Raw genomic sequence first — 14,061 nt, forward strand, 5'->3', positions numbered from 1 at the left:
ATATACACTAAGTGCTCTTGAGCTCTCCTGTCACCCTCTTCTCTCCACCTTTCAGCCTGCCCTTCTCTCCCGCACTGCCAACCCTGAGTTGGGTTGAGGCCACAGCACCAGAGGGAGAGGAGGAGCCAGAGCTGGGAGCCAGCTGTGGCCTGGTAGTACATGGCCTCCTATTAGGAAAGTGGCAAGAAGAAAGTCTACTACCAAGATGGTGACATTGGAAATTATTTTTATGGACAGGGTCAGCCTATGAAATCTCATAGAATCATGAGGATTCTATGAGATTCTATTCTAACTTGCTGTGAACTTATGGGTTATATAGAAAAATGAAAATATACAGTTCCCATAAAACCACGGCTGAAGAAATGACAAAATACCACAGTGATGAGTATCTCAAATGTCTGCATTCAATAAGACCAGGTAACATGAACATGTCTGAGTATCGTAAGCAGATGCAGAAATTTAGTGATGGAGACAATTGCCCAGAGTTTCATGGACTCTGAGTTTTGTCAGCTTTCAACTAGTACTTGGGGCTTTGAAGTCAAACAAACCTCAAACCGATACGGCTGTTAACTGGGCTGGAGGATTACATCATGCTAAGAAATCCGAAGAATTAGGATTCTGTTATGTTAATGATACTGTACTTGCCACCCTTGAATTACTGAAGTATCACCAGAGAGTCTTATATATTATTGATATTCATCGTGGTGATGGTGCTCAAGAAGCTTTTTATGTAACAGACCATGTAATGACTGTATCTTTCCCTAAATATGGGGAACACTTACCTGGAACAGGAGACTTGAGGGACATTGGTGCAAGAAAAGGCAAATACTCTTGTCAATTTTCCAATAAGAGACGGTATAGATGATGAGTCAGATGGGCAGCTATGTAAGCTTATTATCTCAAAAGTGATGGAGATGTATCAGCCTAGTGCTATGGTTACAGTGTGGTGTGGACTCACTGATGAGACTTGGTTGCTTCAATCTGATGGTCAAAGGTCATGCTAAATGTGTAGCAGTTGTAAAAACTTTCAATTTACCATTAACTGATGCTTGGCATGTGGGGTGGATAGACAATCTAATGTTGCTTGATATTGAACATGTAAGACTGCAGCCCACCCATAATTGTGAAGTTTCCAGTGAATTGCCACATAATGATTACTTTGAATATTTTGGACCAGTCTTCAAACTGCGTATTAGTTCTTCAATCATGACAAACCAGAACACCACAGAATTTATGGAAAAGATAAAACAGCATTTATTCAAAAATTTACACATGCTACCTCATGCACGTGGCATCCAGATTCAAACTATTCCAGAAGATGCTGATCAGGAAGACAGTGAAGACGAAGATGGAGAAGATTCAGATAAGAGAATTTCTATTTGAACATCAGGTAAATAGATAGCTTGTGATGAGGGATTCTCAGTTCTGAGGAGGAAGGAAAAGGAGATCGTAGAAATGCTATCATAAAGAAAAAGCAAAGAAAGCTAGAATCAAAGAAGACAAGAAGGAAACTGAGGGCAAAAAAAAGTAGATGTTACGAAAGAAGAGAAATCCAAGGACAAGAGTAGTGAAAAAACAAATACCAAAGGAGCCCAATCAGAACAGCTCAGCAACCTTTGAATTAGAGTTTCACCAATTTCAGAAACCATAAAAAGGAGAGAAAAGGAAGAATTTTTTTTTTCTTTTTGAAGACTTCTGGTTTCATTTTAGACTAGCTTGGCATGGACTGTTTATTTTCAAAATGGCTTGTTTTTGTTTTTGTTTCTTGTGGCAAGTTTTATTGTGAGTTTTCTAATTATAAAGCAAAATTTCTTTTCTCCATCATGCTTTATGGAATAGTATTTAAAATTGATGTTACTCTGTCCAAAAATCGATCTATTAAAAGAAGTAACTGGGAGGCGCATGGGTGGCTCAGTCAGCTGAGTGTGCGACTTCGGCTCAGTCATGATCTTGCAGTTCGTGAATTGAGCCCCACATCAGGCTTGCTGCTGTCAGCACAGAGCCTGCTTTGTATCCTCTGTTCTCCTCTCTCTACTCCTCCCCCATTTGCATTCTCCCTCTCCCTCCCTCCCTCAAAAATAAACATTGAAAAAAAAGAAGTAATTGGACTTTCTGAGCTGATTTTTCCATCCTTTGTAATTCTCTTTATTAAAAAACAATTATACTTGGAGGAAAAAACCCACAAAACTACAGTAATTAATACTGTGTGACTCTGGCATACAGATAGACATATAGATTGAAGATACAGAAATGGATCCAGAAATGAAACCTCACATAGTCCATTGATTTTCAACAAGGGTATCAAGACAACTTAATAGGGAAAGAATAGTTATTTCCACAAATGGGGCTGGGATAACTGGATATTCACATGCAAAAGAATGAAGTTGGACCTCTTCCTTAAACCATACACAGAAATTAACTCCCAAGTGGCTCATAGACCTAATGTAAGAGTTAAAACTATAAAACTCTTAGAAGAAAAATAGGAGGAAATCATGACCTTGAGTTAGGCAATAGTTCTTGAAATGACACCAAAAGCACAAATAACAAAAACAAGATAATCTAGACATCATCAAAATTTTAAACCTTTGTGCTTCAAAGGGCAGCATCAAAAAAGTGAAAAGATAACCCGCAGAATGGGAAAAGATATTTGCAAACCATATCTGATATGGAACTTGTACCCAGAATATATAAAGAACTCTGGTAACTCAGCAATAAAGACAAATAACCCAATTTCAAAAATGGGCAAAGGGCTTGAACATTTCTACAAAGAAGATCTATGAATGGCCAATAAACAAATGAAAAGTTCATTAAGATCACTGGTTACCAGAGAAATGCAAAGCAAAGCCACATGGAATACCACTTTATACCCACTGTAATGGCTAAAATAAAGACCGATAAGAACAAGTACTTAAATAATATGGAGAAGCTAGAATCTTTATGAATTTCTGGTGAGAATGTAAAATGGTGCAGCCACTTTGGAAAACAGCTTGGCAGTTCCTCAAAATGCTAAGCATAAGATTACCATATGACCAACAATTTTGCTCCAAGGTATATATACCCAGAACAAATAAAACCTATGTCCACACAAAAACCTGTACGAGAATATTCATAGTAGCATTGTTCATAATAGCCAAAAAGTAGAAACAACCCAAATGTCTATCAACTGGTGAATGGATAAACAAAATGGAATAGCCATACGATGGAATATTATCTGGCCATAAAAAGGGAATGAATACATGCTACAATGTGGATAAACCTTGAAAACATGCTAAATAAAAGAAGCCAGACACAAAAGATTACATATCGTATGATCCCATTTATATGAAATGTCCAGAACAGGCAAATCAATAGAGACAGAAAGCAGAGTCGTGGTTGCTTAGGTCTGGAAAGTGACAGCAAATGAGCACAGAGTTTTGGGGGCTGGGGGTGAGCTGATGATAATATTCTAAAATTAAATTGCAGTGATGACTGCACAACTGTTTTCTAAAAACCGCTGAGCTGTACACTTAAATGGATGAATTTTATAGTATGTGAATTATATCTTTAAAACTTCTTTAAAAGAAAGAATATATATACAAGCCCCAAATTATAATTAGAACAAATTGTCCTGATAAAATAGAAGCATGATGACTGGAAAGTACTTCATGGCTCATAGGTGTCTTCTAAACCCTGCCTCAGGATATGCAGTGTCAAGACTCAGGTTCAAGACAATATCCCAGCAGAAGGCATGCTGGAACGTCAGAAGTATGGGATTGAAACAGACCAGTAAGAAGAAGGGAAATTTCCTAGTACCAGGCACCAACCAGAACTGGAAGGAATTGGGCTACTTACAGGGAGTCAGTCAACAGTCCAGTCTAGAGTTTCCAAGGGGCCTTGGTGAACTCAGGCTAGACAGGCTGATGTTGATGTATGAGGAGGATTTGATTTCACGCATAGGTCTTGTCAGGTAAATAGTAGGTATTTCTACACATTTGCAATCACAAGAAGGATTTAGGGCAAAATACCTTCGGCCTTAGTGATGTCAAATTTTAAATCCCAAGACTTTTACATAATTAGATCCAAAAGTTATATTCAGAGTGATCATTTCTAGTTCTGAATTTTTCCTGAAGCTGGACTTAACTTTATATTTATGATTGTTTGGGATGAAATATCTCTCATGAATTTCCATTCTCAGGGCTCTTATAAGCCACACTCAAGAAGCTTGCTCAGGCCTCTCCTTCCTACTTTCGTTCCCTGTTAGTTTCTAACATGGAAGGGATCTGTTGATCTTCAGTGATGCTCCAGTTGCTCAAACTGAAAAAAATTTTCTTGCAGTCTTAGATGACAGTTTTTTATCTTTAGCATTAGTGCTTACTTCAGGAGGGAGCATAGAATAGAACAGAGCTAATAACAGGTTTTCAAATCTGATCATTTGTGACATTTTCCAGCTGTGTGACTTGGGGCAGGACCAGACTTTCTTGATCTTCATATAAAAAGTGGAATTGGTAACACCTACCTTCCAAGGTTAGGAGATTGAGGATGAATGAAACGTATGTATTTTCTCTGACAATTAGAAGGAGCTCATATGTGATGGTTTTTTACTCTCAAGTCACTGAAAATTCTCCCATAGTCAATGCAAATTTAAGTTTTTAGATATTCTTTTTTTTAAGTTTATTTATTTATTTTGAGAGAGAGAGAGTGGGGTAGGGGCAGAAAAGAGGGGAGCAGGCTCAGCGCTGTCAGCACAGAGCCCGATGCAGGCCTTGAACTTACGAAGCATGAGATCATGACCTGAGCTGAAATCAAAAGTGAGATGCCTAACCAACTGAACCACCCAGGTGCCCCAGTTTTTAGACATTCTTTGTAAACCATTCATTGCTTTTTCCCATTCTGTTTCCTGGACTCGTGTGAAATTCCAAGCTGAGGCACTATTCAACCAACTAATACTTGTTATTATATTTCTCTGGTATAATAGTGACATTGGGTCTCTCTTATACTTCTCACTGTAATACTGTATTTCTCTGAATTTAAGATGCCATCTGTTTGAAGATACGTCTAGTTTCAGAGACATTAAAATGTGAAATAAGAGCACATATAAATATAGTTGCCCCCTACTACTTTTGGACCCATGGTCCGTTGCTCAAAGTCTGATGTACATTAGTCCCTTCATCCCAGATGACCAGATCACTTAGAATCAGCCTTCTTTTTTTTCAGTTAACCTTCTGCCTGATACTGTGATACCTGATATGATGTCATATCAGTAAACACACATTACATTAGTTTTTTTTCAAACTCAGAACCACTTTACTCCAACAAGGATAAGGATTACACAGGTACAAGCTATTGACAAATTAGGCAATACTGGTACACAGAACAGATTTCAGAGTCCATGCTGTGCATGCTTTCCACTGGCTGGAGGGCAATCTGAGTCAACATGTCACTGAACCAATGATTGCCCTGTTGGAATTAGGGTTCGTGGGGGCATATGGAAGAGCCTGGTTTTCTGAAATTCCACTTAGTCATTTCCTGCCCTGTTCTAAAGTCAACAAAATGTAAATGCAGAGGAGGTAGTTCATTATTTGTTATTGCTTTTCAACATTTGTTTAATTCTGTTCTATAATTCACGTATAAGCTAGGGACTGGGAATCCTGAAACAAGATATTGCCTCTGGGCTTAAGGACCTTATATTTTAATCAGGGAAGACAAACAAGTAAGCCAACAATTACAGCATAATACTATGTAGAGAAGTGTGCACAGAGTTTTATGAAACATAGGGAAGGACACTGAATCAGACTAGGGGTAAGTGAAAGGAAAGATTTAGAGAAAATGATGCCTAAACTTAGATTTGAAACACAAATAGGAGGCAGATAGCTTCCAAGTGGAGAGAGAGAAGGTATCAAACCTCTTTTCTGTTGGTGTATCTTACCATAATTTTTAGAGATTGGGGGGAAACATGTAGAGGCTTTGAAGGATTGTGGGTTGTTTGGTATGGCTAGCAGGAAGGAAAGGTGTTGGGGAAGAGAGATCTGATGTGGGACAGGCAGTAAACACAAGGCCATAGAGAGCCTGGTTGCCAGGGAAAGAGCTTGAACTTAACTGAGGAGAGTGGAGAACCAAAAAAGGATCTGAACAGTGATGGGAGGGGCGAACAGGAGACAAGGTGTGGTTTGCGCCAAGAAAAATGTCGCTGGCTGCAGTGTGACACATGTAGCGGGAGGAGGTTGAGTCCGAGGCAGGAAGGCAGATCCAGTCCAGGATGAATGAGAACAGAACTGAGACAATGGCGGTAGAGGTGAAGAGCATGGGGCAGCTGTGAGGATGGTTAAGAAAGAGAATGGAGAGGGCTTAGGGAGTGAGGACATTTGGGAAATGGGTGAGAAGGGAGAACTTACAACAGTTCCCATGTTTTTGACTTGGGCAACAGGTGGTGCCGTTTCCCAAGAGGAGCGGCTAAGAGACACTGTGTTTAGATTCGAAGGGGTTGCATTTGAGGTCCCTGAGGAACAAGCAAAAGGGGAAAGCATCCTAGTCAAGGAGATAAGAAATTAATCAATACACCCAATGTATACATAGCACTCCATAGTTTACACCAAACCTTTATCTATAAGTGAGACATGACTGGAGCCGACAGCTTGGGGGTGAGGTCTCAGGGGAGTTTACCTGGAGGAGAGCAGCCAGCCTGTCTAGGGAGCACAGAAATCCAGCACTGGAGGTTGGGGCTAGATTCAAAAACTAGAGGAAACCCCAGAGGATTTTTACCTTCTGCAAAATCCTGAAAGGGCTGCATTTAAAAGAAAATGAATTCAAGAGTATTTATCCTGAAAAACTGGAGTTAAAGATAGTAGGAAAAGGGCATTTTGGGTTCACCTCTAACTCTTGAAACCAACTGAAAACAAAATAAAATAGCAAAGAGTTAAAAAGAAACTTCTACCTTCAATAAATAAGGGACATGTTACAGAACGAAACTGTAAAGAATGACTGACAGATGAAATTAATTTTGATCTAGAATATGTGAGCACACAAAGCCAACACATTCCTGCACAGACTCTGAGAAGGAGATCACTTTACCTAAAATGAAGTGTCGTGTTCCTGGGGAGTACATCCAGTGACCCTCCATGGGTAGCATGCCAAGGTCTAAGGTGGATCAGAGATGATCAAATGTTCTGCAGTATCTGTCCTCTCTTTTTATTGTAACAGAACTGATTTTTAGCTGGGCTTATGGCTGTCTGGGACAAAAACTACATGTACCAGCTTCCCTTCCATGTAGGCACGACTATGTGACTGCCTTCTGGCCTGTGAAATGTAAGTGGAAGCCATGGTGTAAACCTAGGAAGTTTGTTTTTGTTTTTATTTTTATTTTCTCAGCAGCTTTATTTATCATGCATACACCACATACAAGTGGAATCATGCAATAATTAGGTTTTTGGTGACTGGCTTCCTTCATTTAGCATAATGGTTAAAAGGTTCATCCGTGTTACAGCATGTACAAGTACTTCATTCCTGTTTATTGCTGAGTATGTATAAACCACATTCCGGTTATCCATTCTCACTGGCAGTGTGTGAGAGTGGGAAGTTTGCTTTTAAAGGAAGAAAGTGGGCTCCTTCTTGGTGGCTGGAATGTCTGTCCAGGCATCAGCACAGCCTTAAAGCTTGGAGAGTACATGGCTTTTTATGAGGACTCTATTATCAAGACCTGTGGAATAGAAAAGACGCTGACAGCCTTGATTTTTATGGCAGGTTTTGACCAGTAAACAAAACTTATTTTGGACAAATACATTTTGGAAAGGTATCAACCTAATATCATGGAAAGAATAACTTGTATCAGGTTTAAATTGCATTTCTGTTGTCTTTTTTTGTGTGTGTGTCTCCACAAATTTGTTGTTTAATATGTAATGATGGGAAACAATAAACTTAGTTTTTCTTCTGAAGAAAAAAAACAGGGGGAGGGAGGAAGGGAGAAAGAAGAGCCACAGTTTTTTAACAATGATGATAAACATTGCACCATTTTAAATCTAAACGACAGCTCAACACTTGTGAGAGTTATGGACACAGAGCTGAATATAAATTTTACAGTATGACCAATAATGTGACTAACAGAAATCTGGAGTCATTAGACTGCAAAGGAGCTTTTAGGAGAAGGGAAAACTCACTTCAAGTTTGGGATGGAGCACCTGGGTGGCTTAGTCTATTAAGCATCTGACTTGTGATCTCAGTTCAGGTCTTGATCTCAGTGTTGTGAGTTCAAGCACCGTGTTGTTGGGCTCCACGCTGGGTGTGGAGCCTACTTAAGAAAAAAAAAAAAAAGCTTTCTGATGGCTTCTCCTTACTCTTGGAATAAAATCTGAACCCCTTGTCACACGAATAAAGTGTGTGCCACTTTCCTATTCTCCCATTGGATGTGTGGCCTCCTTGGTCTCCAAAGCTCCTACACTGGACTGGCTCTCCAGTCTTGAGACCAGCCATCCCTCACTGCTCTGGGTGTATGCCCTGGCTCCACATCTACCTGGACTGCTCTCTGTCCCCAGAGAGTCCCCTGATTGACTCCTTTGATGATGCAAAGCTCAAGTCAAATGTCACTTGCACAGGCCATCTCTGATTCCCAAATGGAATCAGCCACCCCAACTCACCCTAGCCCACCTTGGGCCAGTCTCTATCACCACATACTATTTTCTTCATAAATAAAATCTGAAAATATCTCCATCATTATGTATTTATTATTTATTTTCTACACACACACACACACACACACACACACACACACACCATGAGAGTGGGGATCTTACCTGTCTTACTATCTATCCCCATACCAGAGTTTAACACAAAGTGTTGACTATATTTTTGTGGAATGAATAAATGAACAAACAAAAAGCTCTGTTACCACATGGACCAAATAGTTACCATCTAACAATGAAATATGGGGTTGAAAAACATAACAGCATCACGACCACCATCCCTTAATGATTTCTATGCTTTTTTTTTTAATTTAGAGCCATTATTTGGCATTTTGTTTCATCTTACAAAGAGATATTTTTCTAAAGGCAAGCAATTCCTTCAGCTTTATTTCAACTTCTTTTTCTTCTGTTAAGTCTGTTAAGACCCTATGATCCCTTTTTTGGAAAATTATTCATCTATCCTTCTATCTGCGAATTCATTCATTTTAACAAACATTTATTGAGTACCTAGTATGTGCTAAGCAGTATTCTAAACATTGAGGACAAAGCAGTGAAAAAAACAACTCAGTGATCCTGCCTTCCTGCAGCTTATATCTTAGTAGTGAATACAACAAACAAAAAAAAGGAACAAATAATTACATAATATGCCTCTAGGTAATGATAAGTATTACAGAGAAGAGTCCAGTAAAGGGATAGAGAATGGAAAGAGATAGCAGCCTGGGACTAGTTTAGGTGGATAGGAAGGTCAGAGCCAGCCTCTCTAAAGTGGTGGAATTTGAGTGTGAACTTAAATGATGTAAAGGGAAAAGCCACACAGATTTAGGAAAGAGCATTCCAGGCAGGGAAAATAGCAACTAAAAAGGCCCTGGGGCAGAAATGAGCTTAGTATGTCCAAGGAATAGAAAGGACATTGTGACTGTTGCTTACTAGGCCTTGATGTCACTTTAAGTATGGTGGGAAATTACTGAACTATTTTGAGTTGGAAAGTCATTTGATTTATGTTTTAAAAACTCTGGCTATGATGTTGTTAATAAAACTAGTGGGGCAAAAATAGAAACAGGAAAATATTCAAGGAGGCGGTTGTCATTATCCAAAGAAGAAATACATGGTGAGGCTATTGTCATCATTCAAGCTAGAAATGTATGGTTACCTGGACTAGGATGACAGTGGTCAAGGTGAGAGAAGTAGTCAGTTTCCAGATATATCTTAAAGCGGAGTCTGTATAACTTGGTGACATGATGAGTAACATAAAAAGAGGGACACCTGGGGGGCTCAGTAGGTTAAGCGTCCGACTTTGGCTCAGGTCATGATCTCATGGTTCATGAGCTCTCATGAGTTCGGGCTCTGTGCTGACAGCTCAGAGCCTGGAGCCTGCTTTGGAATTGTCTCCCTTTCTCTTTGCCCCTCCCCCGCTTGCACTCTGTCTTTCTCCTTCTCTCTCTCAAAATAAATAAACTTAAAAAAAATTTAAAAAGAGGCATTGTAGATGAGTCTCAGGTTTTGACCTGAGAAATTGGATCAATTGTGGTAATAATATTTCCCAGTTTGAGGAGGCAGATGAGGGAAAGAGCAAATTTAATTTAAGAGTCATCCCAGTGGAATTGCCTGTCACCAATTGATAGTAGGGGTTATTCTCAGCTGATGGGGTGTGGGGGTAGCATCTTATTTTTATCCTTGTTCTTTTCTGTATTGTCTGCATTTTTATAACAAACATATTTCATTTTTACATAAGCATATAAAGTCATTTTTAAAAAAGAATTATTTTCAAGGTACCCTTAAGAACAGGAAGCCAAATTGGAGGCAGTGTCATGATATAACCAGGCCAACGTGACAGAGGCATTCTGGCATTGTGGAAAGCTTTGGAGTCAGACAACGAATTTAATCTCCAGATTTGCCAGATGTAAGTTATATGATCTGGGAAAATCATTTAAATTTTAGGGGTTCTCATATATGTAAATGGGATATAATGGTCCCCTTAGGGGCACGTGGGTGGCTCAGTCACTTGAGCATCTGACTCTTGATTTCAGCTCAGGTCATGATCCCAGCATCGTGGGATTGAGCCCCATGTTGGGCTCTGTGCTGAGCATGGAGCCTGCTTAAGATATTCTCTCTCTCTCTCTCTCTCTCTCTCTCTCTCTCTCTCTCCCCCCTTCCTCCTTCCTCCCTCCCTCCCATTGCCCCTTACCCTGCTCATGCTCTCTCTCTCTCTAAGAAATAAAATTAAAAGATAATAAAATAAATAGGAGCTAAGACCAAGCCTAACTAGGGAGAGGCCTCTTTAGGTGAGAGGATCAGGGGAAGGTCCCATGTGACAAGCTGTGAGAAGAACAGTCCAGCAAGGAGCATTTGTAGGAGCTTGGTCTGTCCTGAGGACCAATATTCTTTACTCTCCATGCTTGGCCAGGTCCTCTTTGCTCTGCTCTCTCATAACACTTAAACCCCAAATCTATCTCAGAGAGTGATTGGTGATTTGAATGGCGCTGGATGTATGATTCATCTATATGTCTAGCCCACTAATGTTTATTAAGCAGGGTTAAATGGCATTGAGACTGTCCTGCAGGAGCTCAGAGTTACTGCTGGATGATAGAAATAAATTTTAAAGTTTAAAATTTAAAACCCACAACCTCTGCCTTCTCTCTCTGTCTCTGTCTCTCTCGTCCCCCTCCTTCTCACTCCCTCTCTCCCTTGTCTAGGGTCTAGGGAGGAGTGACAGCAGAAGGAGGAGGACTGCTGCCCACCTCCCTACTTAATGTTAACATCCTTCTACCCCTCCTCAATTCCTTACAAGTTTTGGTGAGCTCCTTTCTTTGCTCACATGTCCCTGGTGGGACCTTACTTCTGCTGCATATCTGTACTCACTGGAGCTAGTTGAGTAGGATGTTGGGCTCACTGCGCTGAAGGGTGCTGAGTTCAGGCCCTCCTCCACTACTTAGTTGTGTGACCCTGGGAAAATCCCTCCTCTGAAACGGGAATTACAGTACCCTCCTCCCCAGGCTGTCGTGGGGAATAAATAAGGAGCTAGTTGGCACCCTGTAAAACAATGTAGAATTGTGAAGTAGTGGAGATTTCTTGGACCAGGCAGGGGGTAACTGTGAGGATACTGAGAACCCAGGAAAGAGGAAGTGCCTAAAATCTGCCCTCTTTCTCACATCTCATCACTGTGGCTCTGACCCTCCTGCCTTCGTCTTTCACTCTTGAGGACCCTTGTGATCACACAGGGCTGGGCCAGGTAATCCTTCTGCCTCAAGATTAGCTGATAGGCAGCCATAATTCCATCTGCAAACTTCTTTGTGCCTTGCCGTGTAACATCACACACTCCCAGCTTCTAGGGATTAGAATGTGGACATTTTTGGGGGCCTATTATTACACCTGCCACAGTGGGAGACAGGACCTTCTGATCTAATTCAGTGCCCACGTACTCTCCCAAACCCAGCAAAGCTGTTACGTGACCCAGCTCAGTGGTCCCAAGTGAATACATACATCATGTCCCCCACAGTGTTGTGTTTGTTCAGCCATAGCTTTGAGGACAGGGACTGCCTTTTCCGCTATTGATTGTCACGTCACTAGAATGTAAGCACCACATGAGCAGGGGTCTTTGTTGGGGTTTATTCTATATCAAAAATAATAAGTAAAGCCATTAGCCTTTAATGGTAAAGGCCTTATGTATGTATTTGTTGAATGAATGAATTGTATGCCATCATCTAGCATGGTCTTGAGCACAGAATAATTGCTTAATGCTGCTGCTACTACTATTAATCTGCTAATCATATGTATGGAGCCCTTACTGTGTGCCAGGCACTGTGCAAAAGGCCTTACGTGTGTTATCTTATCTGATCCACCCAACTCATGAGGAAGGACCTGTTTCTTTTCCATCCTATACAGAAGGAAATTGAAGTTTAGAGAAATTAATTAATTTGCCCAAGGTCAAATGACCTAAGAGGGAGTTGAACTTTACTTAAAATCATATCCTTATGCATTATGCTAAGTGAAATAAGTCAAAGACAAATACTGTATGATCTCACTTATATGTGGAATCTAAAAAAGCCAAGCTCATAGAAACAGAATGGTGGTTGCTAGGGGTTGGGGAGTGGACGAAATGAGATGTTGGTCAAAGGATACAAACTCCCAGCTGTAAGATGAATAAGTTCAGGAGATCTTATGTACAGCACAGTAACTGTAGTTAACAATACTCTATTATATACTTGAAAAGAGAGTAGATCTTAAATATTCTCACCATATGCACACACATACAAACACACACACACACACACACACACACACACACACACACACACACATACACACACTAAGATAAGTGAGGTGATAGAAGTGTTAACTGACCCTATCGCGGTAATCATTTTGCAACATATACATGTATCGAATCATCACATTGTATACCTTAAATGTACACAATGTTATGTTAACTATATCTCATTAAAGCTGGAAAAAAAAATTTTTAATATCATATCCCTCTGACACTCAGACTTCTTCCACTTCTAGTTGTTTTGAGAGGCATTGCATGCATTCTGGTTTTAGGACATGTGTTCCGGTGCTCAAAGTGGAATCCCAGAGAAGTGCCAACCTCAGCTCTGATATATAGAGGGTTCCCTGTTTACAACAACCCAAAGTTCAAACAGTCAGGGAGGGTACATCCCTCTCCTAGAGAAGAGGAGTCATCTGTGTAGCATGAGTGAGGTCCCCTAAGAACTATAGGCACATTTGCCAGAGAAAGGGGAATTCTTCTACCAAGGAACAATTTGGGCTTATCTGAGGGCCACTAAGCCAAGCCTTCAGTTGTCACAGTAGGTATTGTCCTAGAAAAAAGGCCTAATGTATGGGGCGCCTGGGTGGCGCAGTCGGTTAAGCGTCCGACTTCAGCCAGGTCACGATCTCGCGGTCCGTGAGTTCGAGCCCCGCGTCAGGCTCTGGGCTGATGGCTCGGAGCCTGGAGCCTGTTTCCGATTCTGTGTCTCCCTCTCTCTCTGACCCTTCCCCGTTCATGCTCTGTCTCTCTCTGTCCCAAAATAAATAAAAAAACGTTGAAAAAAAAAAAAAAGAAAAAAGGCCTAATGTGTGACAGCATCCGTAATGCCTTTGCAGCCTTCTCTCTTGATTCACCACCTGGGGTGTCCGGATCTTATCAGATACCATGGGATTTTAGTAATGGGCGTAAGGCAGCAGCCCTATGCCACTACGAATTTGGTGCTTATCTAGGGTCAACCCTCTGGACCATTTGTGGGCCAGGTTGGCCTGGCTATACAGTGTTCACCCGATATATCTAAGAGGGAATAGTGGTCTTTACTGACAGGTTATAAAAGCATTGGACTTCCTTGGGAAAGTTTGCCAGAGATAGAGCAGAAGGATGCAAGATGAAACATCATTAATGGGTTTGTTCGTTCATTCATTTAAC

At 40.7% G+C, this 14,061-nt stretch overlaps 1 protein-coding gene and 1 pseudogene across 2 annotated transcripts in view; both read left to right on the forward strand.

Moving 5' to 3' along the window:
* The window catches only part of ERLIN1 (ER lipid raft associated 1), a 55,782-nt gene that overhangs the window by 41,627 nt on the left and 94 nt on the right, over nucleotides 1–14,061 (forward strand). The window contains exon 13 of one of the 2 annotated variants that reach the window (XM_060641779.3): nucleotides 56–265. The exons of the other annotated variant lie outside the window; for it this stretch is intronic. Within the exon in view, the coding sequence (XP_060497762.1) occupies nucleotides 56–87 (32 nt within the window). The 3' untranslated portion in view covers nucleotides 88–265. Of the gene's footprint in view, nucleotides 1–55; nucleotides 266–14,061 lie in introns of those variants that run through there. 2 annotated transcript variants of the gene reach the window in all.
* LOC144613190 (histone deacetylase 2 pseudogene) lies at nucleotides 178–10,403 on the forward strand (annotated as a pseudogene).

This window comes from Panthera onca, chromosome D2 (assembly GCF_046562875.1).
Source record: "Panthera onca isolate mPanOnc1 chromosome D2, mPanOnc1 haplotype 2, whole genome shotgun sequence".
Taxonomy (NCBI): Eukaryota; Metazoa; Chordata; class Mammalia; order Carnivora; family Felidae; genus Panthera; species Panthera onca.